General features: G+C 36.0%; 1 protein-coding gene across 1 annotated transcript in view; it reads left to right on the top strand.

Moving 5' to 3' along the window:
- The window catches only part of LOC145293985 (enteropeptidase-like), a 123,778-nt gene that overhangs the window by 77,037 nt on the left and 29,442 nt on the right, over positions 1 to 17,299 (top strand). Inside the window, exons 12-13 of the mRNA XM_080140878.1 lie at positions 5,696 to 5,806; positions 11,135 to 11,172. Of these exons, the coding sequence (XP_079997004.1) occupies positions 5,696 to 5,806; positions 11,135 to 11,172 (149 nt within the window). The remainder of the gene's footprint in view (positions 1 to 5,695; positions 5,807 to 11,134; positions 11,173 to 17,299) is intronic.

Here is a 17,299-nt window from a genome sequence, read left to right as displayed (position 1 = left end):
CAACAGCGTTATCCTCTCTCGTTTCAATCTGCTAACGATGTACACACTCCTGAAACAGCGCCGACTCCACTTGCTGGGGCACGTCACTAGATTTAAAAATGGTAGTTTGCCAAAAGACATACGCTTCAGCGAACTAATTTCAAGCAACAGAAAAATAGCAGACCCCAGTTGCGCTACAAGGACGTCTGTAAGCGTAATCTCAAAATGGTAAGCATTAACACGCAAAACTGGGAAGAACTTGCTCAAGGCCGTGACCTATGGGGCTCCATTATTAGGTCCAAACTGGAGCATGGGGAGAGAGTTTAGATACAACCAGGAGCTCAGACGCCAACAAAGAAGGCAAGAAATACCAGCAAATGTGACAGATGCGATCGCCTATGCCGCTCAAAGACAGGCTTAATCATCAAAGAGCCTGTAGACCAACCTAGTGCGCAATTGGATATGGTTACTCCACAACTGCCAGCGATCATCATCATCATCATCATCATCATCATATTATTATTATTATTATTATTATTATTATTATTATCATTGTTGTTGTTGTTGTTGTTGTTGTTGTTGTTATCTATATATTAATACGATAGCATGTGTGTTCTTTTGTGTGCCACGCTTACATCCGGGTCATTTAATTATGTTCTTCCATTTCTTGTCATAAATAATTTTACCAAAAATTCTTCATAAGTTTTGGTTTCGGTTTTGACTATAGCTGATGGCACTTTAATCATCTATTTTTTTTTATAAATGATTTTACCAAGAATTCTTCATAAGTTTTAGTTTCGGTTTCGATTCAAGCTGATGCACCTAAGTAATATGAATATATTTTTGTTATTTTTGAAATCGCAACTTTATAATATATAAAAATCGATAGAAAATTAACACCATAATAATATATACGAAATCTGCAAGAATTAAAATATCATATTAAAGCGTACTTTACGATCGGGCTACGCCAAGCGTTTCTGCTAGCTTAGATAAATACTTTTGCAAATTTAACAAAAGAGCTACAATAATATCAGAGCGTCTCTATTTACACTGAACATCTACAGAATGCTAACATCAATATATTCTTATTATTATTATTATTATTATTATTATTATTATTATTGTTGTTGTTGTTGTTGTCAGTGTTATTATTATTATTATTATAATTATTATTATGTACTCGCTAGTTCTTACATAGGCAATCATCAGAAATGATGTTCTCCAGAGTCTGAGCGAAAACAAGGCCCTTCAGTGTACCAGTACTCACCACTTACATCGATAGACTTTGCGACGTAAGTTGCTTTATCGCAACTTACACTTATCGTTGATTTTTCTCTGGCATAGGTTTTCTACTGGGATTTGAGTTGCAATAAGCCTCCGCAATGCCCCAGTCCTATCCGCACTATTCCAGTAGAGATCTGGTTACTGCTCTACCTTCTCAATATTTCCATCCTCATGGTCCGTCAGAGCTATTTTATAGCATATGTGCGTGCGTGCGTGTGTGGGGGGGGGTTATTTTCATTCATATATTTTCTAGCATTTCAGCCCGGCGTTGCCCGGGTGTTTGGAGGTGTAAGATGAGCAAAAAAAAAAGCGGTCAATTTTTTTAATTTTGACCCCTATTATGACCCCTTAACATTTATTGTTTTGGGCTCAAATCAAGTTATTAAGTTAGATTCATGTCCAAGGAACCTATATCTAAAATTTGAAGTGTTTAGACCAAAAATTGTTGGAGGAGTTGTGTAGAGTTCTAAAAGGTCAAATCGTTGAACTTTGACCCCTTAATCGCCAAATTTCTGGCCGATAACGGATCAGAAAGATTTTACCATATCTCAGTACCCTGTATATCAAATTTCGAGTCTATAGACTTAAAATTGACAGAGTTATTGCGTAGGGAAATATACCCACACACACAGACACGTTCACTTTTATAGATATACTAGCATGGGTGCCCGGCGTTGCCCGGGTATTTGAAGGTGTATGTTGAGCAAAAACTAAAGCGGTCAATTTTTTTAACTTTGACCTTTATTATGGCCCCTTAAAATTTATTGTTTTGGGCTCAAATCAAGTAAAATAAGATCCATGTTCAAGGAACCTATATCTAAAATTTCAAGTGTTTAGACCAAAAATTGTTGGAGGATTTTGAAGAGTTATCTCAAAAGTACAAATCGTTGAACTATGGCCCATTTAACAGCCAAATTTCAGGCCGAAAACCGATCACATAACTTTTCTCAAATATCAGTACCATGTATATCAAATTTCGAGTCTGTAGACTTAAAATTGACAGAGTTATTGCGTAGAGAAATGTACACACACAGATAGACACACAAATACACAGATCCAGAGAGAGGTTCACTTTTATAGATATATTAGCATTTCATCCCGACGTTGCCTGGATGTTTGGAGGTGTATGTTGAGCAAAAAAAAAGTTGTAGAAGGAAGGCAGGCTCGAACCCGTACCGCGAAGGACGAAAAGAACGGGGAAAAAAACTGACGTCTTTGCTGTTACGACCACCGCCAAATCTGAAGCGACTTATGTTTAAATTAAGGCTAGACAATCGAAAGGAGAGGATGACTTTCAAAAATGTCGGCGAAAAGGCGACCCACCCCCCTGTAGAAAACTGCCTAGATGAGAAGAAGATATTGATGTTTTAGCCAATTTTTCGATATCTGTCGTCTGAAATGTACAACTTTAAAACGATACTGATCTCGGTAAAATCCGTCGCCTCTATTGAAAGTTTTAGGCAGACATGAAAACATACATACATACATACATAAATTTATATATTGTTAAATAAAAATGTTTCGACCCTAACCGATTAAAAGCTTGCCCTATCTTTGAATACCCTTTATTTCAAATGTTTAGACAAGAAATTGTGTGAGTAATTTGGTAGAGACCGCAGAGGTCAGTTTTTTTAACTTTGACCCCTATTATGACCCCCTTAACATTTATTGTTTTGGGCTCAAATGAATTTATTAAGTTAGATCCATGCCCAAGGAACCTATATCTAAAATTTGAAGTGTTTAGAACCAAAACTGTCGGACGAGTTTGGCAGAGGTTTTTGGCAGGGAGTTTTTTTGGCAGAGGTTTTTGGCAGGGAGTTTGACCTTTGTCAAATCGTTGAACTTTGACCCATTAACATCAAGATTTATGACCGAAAAGAGATTACAAAGATTTTGCCAAATCTCAGTATCCTGTGTATCAAATTTCGAGTCTGTAGACTTAAAATTGACAGAGTCATCGCTTTGGAAAATGTACACACACTGACACACACACACACACACACACATACATGCAAACACGTTCACTTTTATATATATACTAGCATGGGTGCCCGGTGTTGCCCGGGTGTTTGAAGGTGTATGCTGAGCAACAAAAAAAAAGCAAAAAAAAACTGTCAATGTGTTTAACTTTGTCCTCTATTATGATCCCTTAAAATTTATTGTTTTGGTCTCAAATCAAGTTATTAAGTTAGATCCATGTCCAATAAATCTATATTTAAAATTTGAAGTGTTTAGAGCGAAAATTGTCGGAGGAGTTTGGTAGAGTTAAACTTTGACCCCTTAATCGCCAAATTTCGGGCCGAAAACTGATCACATCGATTTTCCCAAATCTCAGTACCCTGTATATCAAAGTCCGAGTCTGTAGACTTAAAATTAACGGAGTTATTGCGTAGGGAAATGTACACACACAGACACACAGATACACATATATGCAGACACTTTCACTTTTATAGATATATAGACTAGCATGGGTGCCCGGCGTTGCCCGGGTATTTGGAGGTGTTTGTTGAGCAAAAAAAAAAGTTGTCAATTTTTTTAACTTTGACCCCTATTATGGCCCCTTAAATTTTATTGTTTTGGGTTCAAATCAAGTTATTAAGTTAGAGCCATGTCCAAGGAACCTATATCTAAAATTTCAAGTGTTTAGACTAAAAATTGTCGGAGGAGTTTGGTAGAGTTCTCAAAAGTCTAATCGTTGAACTTTGACCCCTTGATCGCCAAATTTCTGACCAAAAACCAATCATATCGATGTTCCCAAATCTCAGTACCTTGTATATCAAATTTCGAGTCTGTAGACTAAAAATTGACAGAGATATTGCGTAGGGAAATGTATACAGACAGACACACAGACAGACAAACAGACAGACACATAGATAGATAGATAGATAGATAGATAGATAGATAGATAGATTAAACAAAAATATATACATATACATAAATATATATGGAAACAATATTGTGTGTCCTGTAAACTTTTTACGCAAATATTATGCAAGTATAAATCATGTAGAATATCTGCATGAATATAATAACACGTATTAGTTAACTAAAGATGATCATCCCATAAGAAAACAAAAAAAAACTAACAGGGAATTATTTAAAATGAATATTTAAAAGAATATGCAAATTAACTAGATCTTTTGCAGATGAATTCAATTCCATGACCCATATATAGGAAAATTGTATTTTCTTTTTACATAAATAGAAAAGATGGTTTTTAATATGAATATCAATACACACAAAAGAAAAACGAATTTATAGGAGTATAGAAGACTAGCATGGGTGCCCGGCGTTGCCCGGATGTTTGGAGGTGTATGCTGAGCAAAAAAAAAAGCGGTCAATTTTTTTTTAAATTGGACCCCTATTATGACCCCTTCACATTTATTGTTTTGGGCTCAAATCAAATTATAAATTTAGATCCATGTCCAAGGAACCTATATCTAAAATTTCAAGTGTGTAGACCCCAAATTGTCGGAGGAGTTTGGTAGAGTTCTCAAAGGTCAAATCGTTGAACTTCGACCCCTTAACAGCGAAATTTCTGGCCGAAAACCGATCACATTGATTTTCCCAAATCTCAGTACCCTGTATATAAAAATTTCGAGTCTGTAGACTAAAAATTGACAGAGTTATTGCGTAGGGAAATGTACATAGACAGACCCACAGACAGACACACAGACAGACACACAGACACGTTTATTTTATAGATATACTAGCATGGGTTCCCGGCGTTGCCCGGGTGTTTGGAGGTGTATGTTGAGCAAAAAAAAAACGGTCAATTTTCTTAACTTTGATCCCTATTATGACCACCTTAACATTTATTGTTTTGGTCTCAAACCGAGTTATTAAGTTAGATCTATGTCTAAGGAACCTATATCTAAAATTTCAAGTGTTTAGACCCAAAATTGTCGGAGGAGTTTGGTAGAGTTCTCAAAGGTCAAATCGTTGAACTTTGACTCCTTAACAGCGAAATTTCCGGCCGAAAACCGATCGCAAAGATTTTCCCAAATCTCAGTACCCTGGATATCAAATTTCGAGTCTGTAGACTTAAAATTAACAGAGTTATTTCGAAGGAAAATGTACAGACACACAGACAGACAGACATACAGACACGTTCACTTTTATAGATAGATAGATAGATAGATAGATAGATAGATAGATAGATAGATAGATAGATAGATTTTCATTTTTCATTCATTGATTTATGTATTTTATTTTGTGTCATTTTTTCATATACATTACAGTTTGATTTTCCTTGGTTCATTTTTCTTCTTCTTCTTCTTCTTCTTCTCTTTATTATTATTATTATTATTATTATTATTATTATTATTATTATTATTATTGTTGTTGTTGTTGTTGTTCACTATGAGATTTTACACAGACCATCATCAAAAAAATAATTATCCGTATTATTATCATTATTATTTTACAGAGATGCCTCAGTTGGTCCATCCGTCTATCGCGGTAAAGGCATCTTATTTACCTATAGAGGAGCAGCAGCAAGAAATCCCGTATTGCCCGGTTACAAAACGTTTATAGTCGGGTAAGTAAATGAAACCTTTTAACCATTCATCTCTTTCTTCAAACATGCTAACACATTTCCGTCAATAGCCGCACTACGTCACTACCATCATAATATATGTCATTAAGGCCCGTGAGCTTAATAATGACGTCATCGCTGAGGTCATAGCAAACAAGATCTATCGAATAGTGAGACTGTCGGTAAAGAATAAAGAAAAAGTTACAAAAATCATTAGAAAACTTAACAATTGCATTTAAAAAGTGAAAAATAAGAAACCTGATGTTTTGTACTGAAACTCATTCAATATAAAAAAAAAAAAAATTCAAAACGGAAAATTTGTGTTTATGTAAGTAAACATTTCGTTATTTCTTGGATTTTAAAGACTAAAATACGTTCGTTATTTACCTATAAATTACATTTAAAAGAAGAAAAAAGACACGAATGGATTTATAATAGCAGTGAACTGCATGTAATACTAGCAGGACCCGTTAACCGGCGTTGCCCGTTGATAGTATGCCTCCCCACCCCGCGTAAAAATTTGAAATACGGCTGTTATTTTTGTTATTGGCCAAATATTAAATTACTATGGTCTGGGTCTGTACTTCCGAGGTAGCCTAATCAGTTGTTTTATTAAGTGCAATAATAATAATATGTACATCGAACACTCGCCACAGCTGTAACCTCTCCACCCTCTGAATGCAACTCTATGTAACTGTAATTTAATGTTATCATCCTATCTTTTTACCATTTAAAAATCACAATCTCACATGTGCAATAAGGTGATTAAATTATACCCACGTAAAACATTTTTACTGAAAAAAAAAACAAAAGAAACGATTGTTTTATCTCATGTCTATCCTTGTTTTATCGTTATTTCCATGGCAGCTACTCGTCTGAACTCCAATCTCTGGTCCCCCCCCTCGCCAATCTTTCACGAAAAACACCCGTCTAGTTGAATCCACTGTGAAAAATTTCCCCCACTCTTTATCTGTGCCTAAATCAAAACGTGGATTCCATGAACAAAGCTTCTTTCTTAGAACTGCACGCCTGTGGAACTCTGTTCCGTCTGCCTGCTTCCCACCTGACTACAACTTGGATGTCTTCAAGTCCAACGTAAACAAATTCCTAATGAACCGTCCCCTTAAGTAAACACTTCATCAAATCTCCACACTAACGTACTGTACTTGCAATAATCCTTATCCCTGAGTGGCTTCCGGGCCTTGATAAGTGGTGACCACCGTGTAAAAAAAAAATGTCTCCGTAATAATATTGTAGTACAAGCGAATTACTATACCGTTATATATCTTACGAAAATAAAATATAATTATGAATTCTATTTTTATGCGTGTCTGTCACTGAAGTAAATAAATTCCAAAATGTATAAGAATAAAAAATAAATAAATAAATAAATAAATAAATAAAAGAAAACTCGTACAAATAAGTAATAAGACAATTTTTTTTTTTTTCGAACGTGACTTTCGGAGTAAACAACCTCACGTGTACAATAATAATTAAATGATTAAAATTTAGTCAGTGAGACATTAAAAAAAAAGAAAAGAAATGCTAGTTTTATACCGTGTGTCCGAATAATAATTTCGTAAAAGCGTATTAATATATCGCTACGTCACTTACGTAAAATAAAATATAATTATGAATTCTTTGTTTATGGGTGCCTGTAATTGAAGTAAATAAACTCCGAACTGTAAATAAATAAATAAATAAATAAATAAATAAATACAAGAAAACTCGTACAAATAAGTAAGACATTTTTGGAACGGATGGTATATGTAAAGAAAAACAGTTATTTTTTTTTACCAACGTATAAATATCTAATAACGCGGTAATTTTTTTTTTATACGTTAGCACGGCAAAAAGTACCCCACGCGCCAAATTTCACTCCGTCATAAAAATAACTTTCTAAAAAGAAAAGCAACTTGTTTTTACATTTGCATCTATGGAAAAAAAAAACTATAAAATATATATGAAAATCCACGTATAATTTTATTTAATTCCAACAGCGGGGCTGAAGTCGATGTTTTCGAACGTAAAACAAAACTGAAACATTTATGAAGCGACTAAACATAAAAATATATATATATGTGAAAACACGTGTATTATTTTTAGAAAATCCAAATTATGTAACGGGGATGAAGCTGTTTTTTTTTGTTTTTTTTTTATTAAACGTAACTTCATCCCCGTTGCATAAAATATGTAGTAATCTATTTTAAACAATTCAAGGAAAACGGCGAAACGCAGATGGGTTCGCTGAATGGGATGGTTATGGCGCTCCACGGACTAACTGTACTCTTTTAATATAACAAAATAATGTGTATGTAATTGCGATCTATAGTTAGATGACGTCATGGGTAATGACACAAACATTGTAATTCTTATGTGCTGTTGTCGTCAACCTAAAGGTAGTTTCATCAGGATGGGAAACATTGCGTTTCTTTTATTATATACACAAGAAGAAGACAAGACAAGAAGTAGAAAGAAGACAAGATAAAAAAAAATATGCATGTAAAATGACGAATGTTTCAAGCAGAAGACAATCAATTTTTGCAAAATATAAAATGTGAATTTCAGTAATAAACAAATATTAAACAATCAACTTAAAATTAAACGATAAATAGTTTTTTGTCCCCAACAAAAGGAAGGTAGACCTGTAAATTCACCATCGTCCGTTCGTCTGTCTGCACTTATCTCAATAACTACACCTAGTATTTTTTTTTTAATTTTGCACAAACATTAAACATATGACTAAAAAAACTAACAGAACGGATTTTCTGGAAAAACTCTCGTTGCCTCCCCCCCCCCCAGGAGTGCCTTTCAAGTTAAAATTGCTAAAATTGATACTTTTGTGGTTATTAAAAAAATTGACGCCTTGGATTTTTATAAAACTTTCTAAAAAGTTGTAACTAACTGATTTCTATATAATTTTGTTTGTCTATACTTCGCGATAACTCTTGGCTGTGCCGCAGGAACTCTTTTAGGGCTAATAAGAACACTCTGTTTTGGGGACTATTTTACCATATTTGTCCAAAATTTTCTGTGTATGTCTATTTAGCAGTTTTTCATGGTGCTGAACTCAAATTTAAATATGTTAAGGCCTTGGTGACTTTTGGGGTTAAATGGAAGTGGGGCAAATGATGAATTTAGACATTTCTTTTTTTTTTTTTTTGCATGGTGCAGAACTCAAATTTACATATATTAAAGCCTAAAACTGCGCCGTTTGTTCATTTTTACCAGGATTTGACGTCCCCTCGGGACTTTGGGCTAAATGGGGGGGGAGGGGTGATGAAAGTTTAAGTAACAGAGATGTTATCCAAAGTTCTGAGGTCCTTGTTGAGTGCAAAGTAATGTCGAAATACGTTTTAAAATTATTAATAAACAGAAACCCCATTGTGAGAATTTCAGTCTAAATTCAGTCTAAACGGTAATTCAGGGTAGCGTGAGGCGGTTGGTAATGGAAATTTTGAAATATTTTTAAATATTAAATCCGGAACGAGAATATAATAAATGGATGTTACCGCTCTTTTTCTTGGTTTAAATTGGCAATTAAATTCGGTTGTCTAAATCTCTTTTTAACAGCAACTATATTCACTAGTTCGTCTTTAGTAGGGTTGTGATTGCGTGATAGATTTTTTAATGAAGATGTCTTGATTGTTATGTGTTCTTTTATGCGTGGATGCAGTGGTCTAGCTGTGATACCGATGTACAATCCATTGCACATCACATATTGTATTTGATAACTGCATATGTGCAGTTGCATAAGCTTATGTTATTGCTGAGGCAATTTGGTAGAGTGTAGGCGTCGTTATTGGGTGATGTTCTAAGTCTCGATAAATGTTGCTTCAGTTTTTGCTTGAGGTGTGTAAGCTGGATGTCTAGATATTCTTTACAGATGAATTTGCGGATAACGGATTTGATTATATCGTTAAAATGCGGCAATTTGACGAAAAATGTGTTGGAGAGTGTACTGTGGTTGCTTTCTTAGGGCAGTACTTTGTTAGACACTTCCAAAGAGCAGAACGAAAACCATAGAAACGCCAAGTACTGCAAAGATCATACCCCAAATCATATCCTCATCCTCCTATCTGTCGTTTGTTCAGTACAATAGGCTCACCCCTTTTAGACCGAGGATAGGATTTGGGGTATGATCTTTGCTAATGGAAATATATGGTTGGAGCGGCTGCAAGGATGACAGAACAGCGAAAGCTACAAACAGTTGCTGGACGAGAAATCCCTACTAACGATAAGAAGAGAGATGGGGAATGATTTCGTTCTGCAGCAAGACAATTGCAGCATCCATGTGTCAAAACTCATGAAAGAATGGATGGCTAAAATGAATATGACTACTTTGGAATGGTCTGCAAAAAGCCCAGATCTAAATTTAATGGAAAATGTTTAGGAAATGCTTGTACAACTTGTATGATGGACCTGAAATAACGAAAGAGGTTCAACTATGGGAACGAATACTAGATGCCAAAAAAACAACTAATAAAAACATGTACAGATGTTATTGTGCAGATGTTTTATCATTGCGAAGAGAGATTGATAAAAGTTATTAAGAAGAAAGGTGATATTACAGACTATTAACAGTTTTTCAACGATGTCCGAAAAATAATGTTGCGTGTGTTTTTTAAAAATGATGAAAATTAAATATTTTTCCTTGCCTAATCGATTTTCTTCCATTTTTATTACAGGTATTGTCTTTATATGTTTATGCTATTCTATTCAAGGAATTTCGCCACTTTATGGTACTCAGAAAGTCGGATACTAAAGTGTCCCAAAAAAATATTGTCGGGCCCTTGTAGTGTACACATTCAAAGATTTTTCTTAATATTTCAGCAGCTATCTCTCTGATTGCAATCTCTTCCATTCAGTTTTTAATGTTTTTCGAGATTGTTCATAGTGCTCCTACTATTAGTGATGTTATCTTGATTTTTTTCATCTTCCATATCGCTTTCAATTCTTCGGTCAGTGTATTTGTTCTGCTTGTTTGTCTACTTGGTATTCACTCTATGGTCTGCTGGACGGCAAAATCTACAATCTAGTGAGGATTTTCTTGTTAACAATTATGATATCGCTTGGATGGATATATCTGTTTGTCTATCCATGTCCTATAAAATTCTGTGACTTCCGTTTTCAAGTACTGCTGCTAGTTTCTGCTTGTACCATTTGTCTAAGTGTTTGCTGCATTTGCTTATTATAAGGTTCATTGTATCGCCTCTTTGTCCACAGAGTGGGCATTTACTGTTTTCTTGTGTCTTATCGATCCTTGATTTTTTCTTCTTCATATTATTATTATTATTATTATTATTATTATTATTATTATTATTATTGCAGGTCGTGCAAAATACTTAATATCATATGCAATAAACCTGGTGAGTATCAATTTCCTTTTTGTGCATCTATATATTAATATACTAGCGCTGTAAATATATCTATATGGGGCCAATCTTTATCTCTATTATAACTGAAATTACCAATGAACTGTTTCACATTTCTATGACGTCAACAAATAAATAAGGTATTAAATTAGGATGATCCATTTAAAGGGTGAATTTGAATTCAATGTAAAATAGATACTAGTATAATATAAACAGGAACGTAGTAAACAATAAGTTACAGAAGAAAAGAAAAAACCTTAATACTTACTTGTTTTATTTAGTAGCATCACGCCATATCTATATCCTCATTTTGTGAACATATAACTGAGAAATCCGTGGTTTCAACAAACTGATAATGTTACGTAAGGAAAGCTGTTATTTGAAGGAAAGGGAGATAATTCTGTCTTTTTCATTGTGATCCTTAAATCAAAAGAAAGCTGTCAAAGGCGCATTCCCCTGAAAAGAAACACAATGTATTTAGATAACGAGATAAATCTATCACTTCGCAGACGAAAGTAACCTGTTACTTTAAAACAACAGAATTTCTCTGTGTTTTTTTTTTCTGACTGTTTATTTTTTGATTAATAATAACATAAATAATAGCTACTTTTATTTCTCTACCGCTCTCCCTCGACCCAGGACTGTACCCTAATAAACAAAGTGTCTGACAGCATAGATACAGCACTTTCCCTCGACACTAGCGCACAAGTGCATGTATTTGGTGACTTCAATGTCCACCACAGCAACTGGCTTGGATTTTCTACTCACACAGACGCGGCTGGTATCACAACATATAACTTCTCTATATCTCATTCCCTATCACAGATGGTTACGTTTCCAACCCGTTTCCCAGACCAGCAAGAACAACATGCATCACTTCTAGATCTGTTTCTGACCACAGTTCCCGATGACTGTTAACTAATGCCCACAACCCACTTGGGGACGCCGATCATGCAGTGGTAATGGTTGAAATAGCCTTAAACTTTAGAGCCAAAACTGAAGAGCCACTGCTCAAACAACGAGATATTATAAAAAGGCTAACTAGGAAGCCATCAGGGATCTCATCAGGAACACCCCATGGCAAAATATCTTTTCACTTCCTGCTGAACAGTGCGCAAATGAGACCATTGAATGGTTCAAAACAGCAATTGAAGCATATATTCCCACATGGAAATTTTATAGCAAGCCCCACTCTCCCCAATGGTTTACTTCTACTTGTGCAGCTACCATCGTGCAAAGGCAGCATGTGTACCGCAGATTTAACCGACATAAGTTCACTTCAAACAGACAGAAGTTTATAGAATCCAGAAGTAACTGTAAGAAAGAAATAGCGACAGCTAAGAGAGAATTTACTGAAACCACTAAAAAGTGCATCGAAGCACAGAAATTAGGAACCCACGACTTCTGGAAAATCTACAACAGTGTAGTAAATAATGGGCAATCAACAATTCCCCCACGATCCAACAATCATGAGGTTGTTTGCTCAGCAACCGAGAAGGCTAACATGCTTGCCAGTCGGTTTGCCTCCAACTCCACTAATCACCTTCTAATCACCCCCTCCTTGACTTTCCTTTGCGGACAGACTAGACTAGACACTAGACGATCCGAAAATCACCCCTTCTCGGGTGTGTGCTACCATAAGAAATCTTCAAAAGCATGTGGACCTGATCTCATCCCGGCTGTGCTATTAAAAAAGTGCTCCGCCGAAGTAACTCCAGTTCTCTCCAAACTTTACAACAAATGCCTTAATGAATCTTACTTTCCTGCCAGCTGAAAAACTGCTTCTATAGTACCAGTTTTCAAGAATTCTGGCGAAAGAACTGACCCAGTAAATAATCGCCCAATTAGCCTCCTCCCACTTTTCGCCAAAATATTTGAGACCATAATTAACCAAGTTCTAGTACATCACCTTACAGATGCTAAACTGACCAAAAATATGGATTTAGGCAAGCCTGTCCCACAGCAGACATCCTAACTGTAATCTCAGAACGTATATACTAGTCACTAGACAAAGTGAGGGAGGGTAGAGCAGTAGCTCTAGATATATCTAAGGCTTTTGACAGGTTATGGCATGAAAGTCTTAGAAAAATCAGATCATATGGTATCACTGGAAGAATACATGACATAATTAAATCCTTCTTAGATAAGAGAAAAATCCAGGGTGTCCTCGACGGTCGTACATCTAAACAATATGATATAAATGTGGGAGTGCCTCAGGGGTCAATCCTGGGACCTCTGTTATTCATAATATTCATAAATGACCTCCCTGACAAAATTGCCTGTGAGATAGGTATATATGCTAATGACACCACGCTTTATAACAGACACGACAGGAAAACAAATGAACACATATCTAAAGAAATGGCAGAAACACTAGAGGGTGATCTCCAATCTATAGTGGAATGGGAACATAAATGGATGGTCACATTTAATGCTGTAGTCCTATCGCTCCCCGGGAGGGTTACTTGGTTGATGAACGTCTTGGGAATGCAACCAGCTCCACGGGGAATGAACGATGTCCAACGATAGGCACATGCTGGAAACACAACGAAAACGGTCGATCCGTCGTCGGCTATAACTGTTTGGTACGGGTCGCATTATGTGTGGTCATTGCAGGCATCTTCCCATCGTCGCTTGTTGCGTGTTCATTGCAGCTTTCTATCGTCAGCATTAATGGTATGCTGGAATCGAATACTTGTATGAAAACAGCGACAAAATACATTTTTATAAAAATATAATTTATTAAACAGTTAACAAGTTAGGAAACATATTTAGTCGACCCATCGCGTACAGCGAGCAAACCTCAACTGTCTTTACAACAATCAAATTATATTTAATTCTCTCTTTCTTCATTGAAAGAGAGAGAAAGGAAGTCAATGATAGAAATAGAGAAAGAAAGAGTGAGAGAATGAGAGAGAGAGAAATATGCTTTTCACACAATGTTTTAGTTTTCAACTTCAGATATCCGCGTGTAAATCTGACCTTTAAAAGTTTCATAACACCTGTCACTCAAACCCAACCGACATGATCTAACGTTCCCAAACCCAAAAACACCTGCATGAAACGTTTTTAATTGCATCACAAAGTCAGGCACAAGGTTAGAAGCTAGATATACGGGTTATTAATTGAGCAGCCCCCAGCTCCTTTAAAAGGGGCTACGTCATTGTGCCACAATGCTGCCAAGACTAAACTCGTTTCCTTCAATAATTACAAGAAACATTTTCTACCACCAATAGCAATGGCCAATGACTCTTTATCTGAAAGTACATCTTTTAAACTCCTCGGCCTAACGCTCTCAGGAAACATGCGTTGGAACAATTACATTGAGAGTATCACCAGGACGGCTGCGAATTAGGTAGGTTCTCTCTACCATGCTAGAAAGCTACTTACGCCCGAAAGTATCCTATACCTCTATAAGGCCACCATTCGCTTATGTATGGAGTATTGTTGTCACATTTGGGATGGTGCATCTGCTACTAGTCTCTCGCTCCTAGACAAGGTTCAAAAGAGAGTCGCCAATCTGATAGGTCTGGAACTGTCATTTAAACTTCAGCCTTTGTCCCATCGACGAAACGTTGCACCCCTCTGCCTGTTCTACAAGTATTTTAACAGTGAATGCTCTTACGAACTGCAAGCACTTGTACCCCTCGATATAAATACTCCCGAAAAACCGACAAGCACCTAAATCCCACCCCTTTACAGTAGAGATCCCTAGATGTAAGAAAGCCTTCTACTCCAGTAGTTTCTTCCCCAGGACAGCTAGACTTTAGAATTCCCTTCCGGTCCCTGCTTCCTCAACTGTACTGACATGCAAAAGTTCAAGTGCAACGTGAACCGACATCTTGCTGCCCAACTCCCTACATAGTACCCCTGATGCCTATGTCCCTGATAGTAGCCTCCTACAACAAAGTGACAATGTGCCTTGTTTGGGGTGAAAATGTAATAAAAAAAACTTTCTTATAAATTAACATTAACATTTTTTCAACCAGTGACACAGAATTAACATTAACATTTTTTCAACCAGTGACACAGAATCCCGACAACAGGTGTATATTAGTTTATACGCAACACAAACAACTGTAACTAGTACAATAATTTGTTCCATCAAAAAGATTCCGTTAATAATATGAATAGAAAACAAGGTTTTACCTATATCAGGACTGGTGACCATGTAGTGGCCATAATTATAGGTGTTTTAGAGACTTACATTTACATACGAATGAACTCTTCCATATCTTATCCGTACTGCTAGCAGCTTGGAGCGAGAGAGTAGTGGCCACAGAGTGAGTGACTGAGTGTGCAAGGTCGAGTGTGGGAAAAATCACTCTCGCTGTCCGGTTATCCATGTATTACGTTTTACTAGAAATACAATTTTCAATTTGATACTCGCGCCATAGTTAGTTTTCTATTAGTATTTATTTGCTTCCCGGCGAAAGCAAAATGTGAAACGAGGTAGTTTTTAATGTGGGGTTCAACCAGCTCCCCGAAAAGAAAGCAAAATATAATACTATATATAGGACTGAATGAACCTTTTATATATATTAATCAAATTGTGAACAAACAAACAAATAAACAAACAGACAGGAATACGAATTTATATATATATATATATATATATATATATATATATATATATATATATATATATATATATATATATATTAAAAAATCCAAAGATCACTTAGCATTTCATAGTAATGGGACCAAAAATAATAATTGTCTCAGTATGAAGTGTAATTTTCCCTTCCTTTTACGCAAGAAGAACGACCCGTTTCGCAACCGAGTTGTGACTTGTGATGAAAAGTGGGTTCTTTACGACAACTGGCGATGCTAATGTGTTGTTAGTGGTCATATGGTGGATGAGGCAGAGTTCCATAGCCTAATTCGTTCAACTTCTCTGCAAGACTGGTTTAGCAACTTGCGGTCGGGCATTGTTGTGGAGAAGAATTGAGCCTTTTTTATTGACTAATGCTGGATGTTGTCGTCGAAATTTGTGATACATTTCATCCATTTGTTGACAGTACTTCGCCACCGTAATGGTTTCGTCTGCATTCAAAAAAAAAACTGTAATGGACGAGACCGGTCGCAGACCACCAAACAGTAAACATGATCTTCTTTTGGTGTAACTCTGGCTTCGAGAAGTGTTGTGGAGCTTCGTCAACGTCTAACCACTGAGCTTAGTGTCGCCAGTTGTCGTAAAGAACCCACTTTTCATCGCAAGTTACAACCCAGTCGAGAAATGGGTCGTTTTTGTTGCGTAAAAAAATGGAATATGACAATTAATAACGGCGTTTCTTATGTTGTTACTGTCGTCGTCACTGTCGTCGTCGTCGTCGTCGTCGTCGTCTTTTTATTCGTGTGGCGCCCGTTTATCAAATTTTCTTTTGTCTTTCTTATCTCTTCGAAGTAGTTGGAAATAGCCGTATATGTTACGTCTAATTCAGAAGCAAGTTCCCAAACAGCTGTGTGTAGATTGGCTTTGACTAATTGGTCGTTGTCAATATCTGATGGCCAAACACTACGTTCATCATCTTAAAGATGCTCATTGGCGCCACAAAATTTCTTAAACCACCATTGTGCTGTGCGTTCAGTACTGGTTCCAGGGACAAATGCTTCAGCAGCTTTTCGGCTTATAGACTATGGGCCAGAGGCTAAAAAAAGGGCTTTGTTTTTGAGTTGTTAGAAATTTTATTCATATAAGCAAATTTCAAGTATTTCTAGGAGTATTCTTCATGCTGATTTCAAATCTGAAGAGATCTCCAGGCTAAATGTGCGCACTGCTTCAGAAAAAGGGGGATAATACAAGGTGTGTCATTTACGGAAAAAGTCCATTTTCATGGTTTACTTTATTTAAAGTGAAATTTAAATAAGTAATTTAAAACATTAAAGTGTATCAACAAGAAGTTGATATGTCTTGTCTCTTATATGATGTGTTTGTTTAGGAATTTTCAGCAAATAAAATAACTTGTGTAAAACCATATCAACGAAAACGTTACTTCTATTGTCGTATCCTTTTCTCAAATTGCAAATATCCTCATAAAACACTGCAGTTTACATTCGTTTGACAAAAGACATGAAACGCATTTATATATGTTTCCACATTTTGTGCCTTTCAAAAATC

The sequence above is a fragment of the Euprymna scolopes genome, chromosome 15, assembly GCF_053919585.1.
Source record: "Euprymna scolopes isolate OS-2025 chromosome 15, ASM5391958v1, whole genome shotgun sequence".
In the NCBI taxonomy this organism is placed as follows: domain Eukaryota; kingdom Metazoa; phylum Mollusca; class Cephalopoda; order Sepiida; family Sepiolidae; genus Euprymna; species Euprymna scolopes.
This window is presented reverse-complemented; position numbering and strand designations above follow the sequence as displayed.